The 6,000-nt window shown below is 41.2% G+C and overlaps 1 protein-coding gene across 1 annotated transcript in view; it reads left to right on the forward strand.

The window, feature by feature from the left end:
* Nucleotides 1–6,000, forward strand: part of ACOT12 (acyl-CoA thioesterase 12) — an 82,396-nt gene that overhangs the window by 30,035 nt on the left and 46,361 nt on the right. The window contains exons 6-10 of the mRNA XM_081826632.1: nucleotides 849–1,005; nucleotides 2,732–2,851; nucleotides 3,983–4,133; nucleotides 4,799–4,854; nucleotides 5,169–5,232. Of these exons, the coding sequence (XP_081682758.1) occupies nucleotides 849–1,005; nucleotides 2,732–2,851; nucleotides 3,983–4,133; nucleotides 4,799–4,854; nucleotides 5,169–5,232 (548 nt within the window). The remainder of the gene's footprint in view (nucleotides 1–848; nucleotides 1,006–2,731; nucleotides 2,852–3,982; nucleotides 4,134–4,798; nucleotides 4,855–5,168; nucleotides 5,233–6,000) is intronic.

Raw genomic sequence — 6,000 nt, forward strand, 5'->3', positions numbered from 1 at the left:
CAGGGAGCATAAATGAATACATTTTACTGCTTTGCAGCCAGAGTAAATGATTTCTCCATTGTTGAGAGTAAAAACCAATTTGTCAGTAAATAAAGCAGATATAATTCAAAGGAAGCAGAAGGACATGAGAAGTACTCATTGTGTCTTTTCTGTTTGTGACTGCATTCATTGCAAAACAGCAACCATGGGAGGCCACGTTCCCATTCTCAAGTTTATACTAGAGCAAACTATTCCGGATTCTCAGTGTCGGTGGCCCTTTATAACTCCGATTCCTTTCATTTTAACAACCTTATTGAGGTATAATCGATGTACCATGAATAAAAATTATTATAAATAATAATTATATATATACTTATAAGTAATTGATATACCATAAATTCATGTGCTCATATTTGAAGTGTACAGCTTGGTAAGTTTTGAGACATGTGTATCCCCATAAAACCATCACCACAATCAAGATAATAACATATCCATTGAGCCCCAAATTTCTTTTTGCCTCTCCCCACCCTGATCTGCCCCTCCTCCACTCCAAACAACTTGAGTTTAAATGTGATTATTCTCTTAATCAAAATTCCTGTGAACTTGAAAGATAGGTTGGAATACAATCTCTAAAAGGTCCTTTCTGATCCATTATCTTATCCAGTTCACTATAAATACCCACCATTCAGGTCAAAGTCACTCTGTAGAACGAAATTCATTTATTTCCTCAGGAGATTTAATTCTTTGGGAATAATTTAATTTTTCTAACTATCCCCTGAGTTTAGTGTGCTGCTAGGAAGGAACAGCCATAGTCCCGGGTTTGCATACGGTTCACTCCACCAGTATTAATGTTTACATCTACCTTTCAGATCCCATCTGTGACGAAGAGGAAGGAATGGTTCCCACAAGTGGCACATCTGTTCAGAGCATTGAACTTGTCCTCCCACCCCATGCAAACCATCATGGAAATACATTTGGTGGCCAAATTATGGCTTGGATGGAGACCGTGGCTACTATTTCTGCAAGGTTCTTGGTTTTGACCTTTGGCGTGTGATGTTGGGTTCCAGTGAGGAGAGATTAGAAAGGGTCTGAGTCCTGGTTATGGAGCTAGCCAAGGAGACGAGGGGAGAAGAGTGTTGCCTTTTATCAAAGTGAAAAAATAAGTCATTTACCTGTTTACCTTAGGGTTAATCTGTCCTTTTGTTTGAAGGTGAATGTTTATGTTCTTGGTTCAAAAATAAAAATGAAATGACTGTTCTGATACTTTATTCTGAATTCTAAATGTTGGTCATGTAACCTTGAAACTCCCTGTAATGATAGTTATGGCACAGTGGATGCAGAATAGAAATAGAGGACAGCTTTTGCACTTAAAAATAGTCAAGTTCCAAACTTTTTTAAAGGCGGTATACAATTAGGTTTGACCTTTGAAGTTTCTGGTTACAATCTTTATGGCCAGAGGATTAACTGAAAAATAAGATGAGAAAGAGAGAGGAATTTGGAAGAAAACTTTTAAGTACTCCTCAGTTTCAAAAAAAGGCATTTTATTCTTTTTTTTTTTTTAAGATTTTATTTATTTGACAGAGTGAGGGAGAGAGCAAGCACAAGCAAGAGGAGGGGCAGAGGGAGAGGGAGAAGCAGACTCCCTGCTGAGTAGGGAGCCTGATGCGGGGCTTGATCCCAGGACCTTGGGAAAATGACCTGAGCTGAAGGCAGCCGCTTAACTGACTGAGCCACCCTGGCGCCCCAAAAGGCATTTTATTCTTAATGGAACCATGTAGGCAATTGAGCAGCTTTAAGGAACATTGTGTATTCTGAAAATGCATTTGAACAGGAACTACCAACAATTTTTGTAGCTGTTGAAAATTGTGAAGATTTTATTTTCCCAAAATTAAAAGAATTTGATTATGAATATGCCTATAACTGTGACTATAGTTAGAAACCTGTAGAAATCCTTCTTATAAATTATGCACAAATAAGAGAGCTTGTTTTTAAAATGAGATTGTCATTCTCAATGACAATAAAACATTTGAACCTGTTCTATTGTAAAGGCTTACAATATAATTAACTATGACAGAGTGTGTTCTCTCGGTGTTGGCACAATTCCTTTGAGTAATTGAATGACTATAGTGGGAATCTTTAAAATGTAGAAAATTACAAAAGTAACTCTGAGATCAAATATACTTTATAAATATTTCAAAATTTCACACACACACAAAAACTGTAAAATGTGTACCTTGGAGCCCTTCAGGTTTTGTGTAGCAATCCAGGTAATTTTCCTGTAGGGAAAAAAATAAGTCTTTTGATAGACGAGTAAATTCAGTTAACTATGAAGCAAAGGAACTAGTATGAACCGTACGAGCTGGAGCTTCCTTCAGTGTGCCCCCCTCCAACCTGAGAGTCACAACTTCCTGTGATGTGATCGTGAGCTATCAGGATGAACAGAACCCTCAAAGGAGAACAAAAGACACTGGTTTGTTTTTCGGGGGGACTTTTAGAGGGAACAGAACAAGAGCAGAAGCACCAAGCATCTTGGTGAAGACCCCACAGCTCGGGGACATGGTGTTTCCCAAAATATTTGCTGGGGAATGTACAGACTCTCCATATACATCATCTAGTTATTTATTTCACTCTTAAAAGCGTTTATTTAGAAAGCACATTAAATATTTGTCGATTGCATGTGTTAAGCAAATCAACAGTTCATGAAAATACTTGGAGAGTGAGCGCTTTCTCCTCTCTTTCTTTGTTTCCTCAGCCGCCTCTGTCAGGCACACCCCCTTCTGAAGTCCGTGGACATGTTTAAGTTCCGGGGACCGTCTACTGTTGGAGACCGGCTTGTTTTCAATGCCATTGTCAACAATACATTTCAGACCTGGTAAAGCCTGTCTAATGCTCTTAGGCGGCTGTGAACGAATTCAAACTTGCACATGAATAATTTTTTTATTTTCCTTTCAATCTGGAGGTGAGTGTAGGGACTACTGCAAAGTAACCACGTTCCTTCTAATTGTTTTTGAAACTTCACCCAGTCGTCCACATCTGTAGACACTCATTTTCACCCTCTTTGTTGCTTGGAGCCTCTTTGTACTTCATAAATTGTGATGGGTTGGTTTTTGTCTCTCTCTCTTTTTTTTTTTTTAAAGATTTTATTTATTTATTTGACAGAGAGAGAGAGAGACAGTGAGAGAGGGAACACAAGCAGGGGGAGTGGGAGAGGGAGAAGCAGGCTTCCCGCTGAGCAGGGAGCCCGATGTGGGGCTCGATCCCAGGACCCTGGGATCATGACCCGAGCCGAAGGCAGACGCTTAACGACTGAGCCACCCAGGTGCCCCTGGTTTTTGTCTCTTAATAAGGGTGACCCCCAGTTGGCCCAGTAAGGTCTTGGTGTGTCCCTGTCACGGTTATTAACTCTTCCTTTCACTCTCGAAAGAGTCCCAGCGACTTCATGGTCAACTGACTCATAGTGGACCTGTTATTTATCACCAAGAAGTCCAAATGACTTCCCAGTTATTTTTATTATTCTTGATACACAATGAAAAGATTTAATATCATATTATTTCTTTTAAAATGTGAAAAAGAGTATCTAGGTTTCCTATCCAATCTTAGTGTCTGATGCTTTTTAATATAGAACAGTTGTTTTTAGGGGAGAAAACTTGACTGTGGTACAATTAACTCCCCCCACCGCACTGACGCCCCATTACCAAAATATGCTCATGAATGTATATAAAGTCCTAACTGGCCTTTTTCCCACTTGATGGTGGGAAAGTAAAGCAGAAATACTTCCAGGACCTAGGACATCAGATCCATCGGCCTGATGAAGTGGATTTTAGCAGTTGCATAGTTTTGCAACAACAGAGAGACAGCCCAGGGCCCTCGTTCTTTTTCTCGCTTGGAGAGTGGTAGCGATGGTGGTGGGCGCCCCAGCGGTGGCCGCAGTGGCCTCGGTGGGCAGAGGAGGCCTGGCTCGCTCGGGTTCTCCGCCCACTGCCCTGTGTGTTGCCCTCTGCAGTGTGGAAGTGGGAGTGCGCGTGGAAGCCTTTGACTGTCAGGAGTGGTCTAAGGGCCAAGGCCGTCACATCAACAGTGCTTTTCTCGTTTATAATGCTGTCGATGATAAGGAAGACCTGGTCACATTTCCCAGAATCAAACCCATGTCAAAGGTCAGTTATTAGCACGTGAGTTTCAGTAATCAGATCACTTCTTGGGGGGAAGTGGTGGGTACAGAGCTCCACCCAGAATCTCCTCACCCCAGTAACAACTTCCAAAGCTATTCCTCTTTGGATTTTTTTTCTTTTCTACATCACAAAGTAAAATGGAGTTTTTCTTTTCTTTCTTCCTTGGTTTTTTTTCCCCCAAGTCACTCCAATCATTTGTTGGAATGACAGAGGCCCTGGAGACCTCACCTCTGCTCGGCTACGTGCTGCTGTGGGAAGCACATCATCCTCCCCGGCGTACTTCTGACTCTCTTCTCCCACTTCTTTACGTCCAGCCCTCTCTGCTGCTCCGCGTGAACTATATCTTCCCTTCATCTGAGAGGTGCCTTAGTGCCAACTCTCACCTTTTCTACAAACTCTACAGTGAGATACATGTATAATTCTGGGAACAGAAATGATAGCAATTGCTGCTTTAAAAAAGGAAAGAACAGGGCTGTAAAGGTTGTTTTTTTATCCATGCACCTGCCCTTTGTGGGTGATGAGGACGGTTCACACAGAGAAACTGTGTGCGTCCCAGCTAGCCCTTTCAACTGAGTTAGGCGAGAGAGACTTAAGGATTGTAGCACCAAAATATTAGAAATATATTGATTTTACTTTGTTTTTTATTAAAGGACGATTTTAGACGGTATCATGGAGCTATTGCCCGCAAGAGAATTCGCCTAGGCAGGTAAGGATGTGGGTGTAAGGATTTTAAGCTATCTTCTCTTATCTAACAAATTATATAACAAAGGGCTCCTCTCTGGGTCTATGTTCCCACATAATGTAAAATGAGAAGGTCTGATGTTTCCTGGCTGGAGGCTAAATGTGACAGAAATTGTTCTTCCTGATTGTTCTGTTACTAAAAAAAGCAACTTTTAAAACTGCTGATTTCAGTTCAAGAAAGTGTCATGGTTACTGTTGTGTGCTAAATGCTGGAAAGCAAACTTATTTATTATTAAACATTATTATAACATGTTGCTTAACATTTTAATTTTTCTCCAGAAAATACGTTATTTCCCACAAAGAAGAGGTTCCACTTTGTGTACACTGGGACATAAGCAACCAGGTAATGGTTTTATTATTTGGAGCTCTTCATGTAAAAATCACATCATTGTAAAAATGGAAAATGACATCATTATAAAAATGACAGTTCCCGGGGCACCTGGGTGGCTCAGTCGGTTAAGCGGCTGCCTTCGGCTCAGGTCATGATCCCAGGGTCCTGGGATCGAGCCCCACGTCGGGCTCCCTGCTCGGTGGAGAGTCTGCTTCTCCCTCTCCCTCTGCCTGCCTCTCTGCCTACTTGTGCTCTCTCTCTATCTCTCTGTCAAATAAATAAATAAAATCTTTAAAAAAAAAAAAATGACAGTTCCCATGTTTAACTGATTCAGGTTGTGCCTGCACAGGTTAGATGAAAAGGTGAATTATATCAACCAGACATGTCAAACGAAGCAAAACCAGTCAGTAAGCGGTTACCAACTAGTTGCTTCCCTGCCTTGTTTGAATTGCATGCAGTTTCCAAAACTGACTTGGAAGGATCTGCCATCGGATACATTCAGGCAGCAGGACACTGGGATCTGGTGTCTCAGTGATTTGTGCTGAATGACATGCCTTCCAGCTTGCATTTTTATGACACAACAATAAAGTATTAGGCGTTTTAAAGTTTTTGACCATAAGATAGAAAGGGAAATCCAAGTTTTCTGATTACATGTTCATTCCAAGTCATATAATGTTGTCTTTGCTCAGGACACCACTTAATATGCCACTAATTTGCGGGGCGCCTGGGTGGCTCAGTTGGTTAAGCAACTGCCTTCGGCTCAGGTCATGATCCTGGAGT

Source organism: Leptonychotes weddellii, chromosome 7 (assembly GCF_054177405.1).
Source record: "Leptonychotes weddellii isolate Sample4059 chromosome 7, ASM5417740v2, whole genome shotgun sequence".
NCBI classification, from domain to species: Eukaryota; Metazoa; Chordata; class Mammalia; order Carnivora; family Phocidae; genus Leptonychotes; species Leptonychotes weddellii.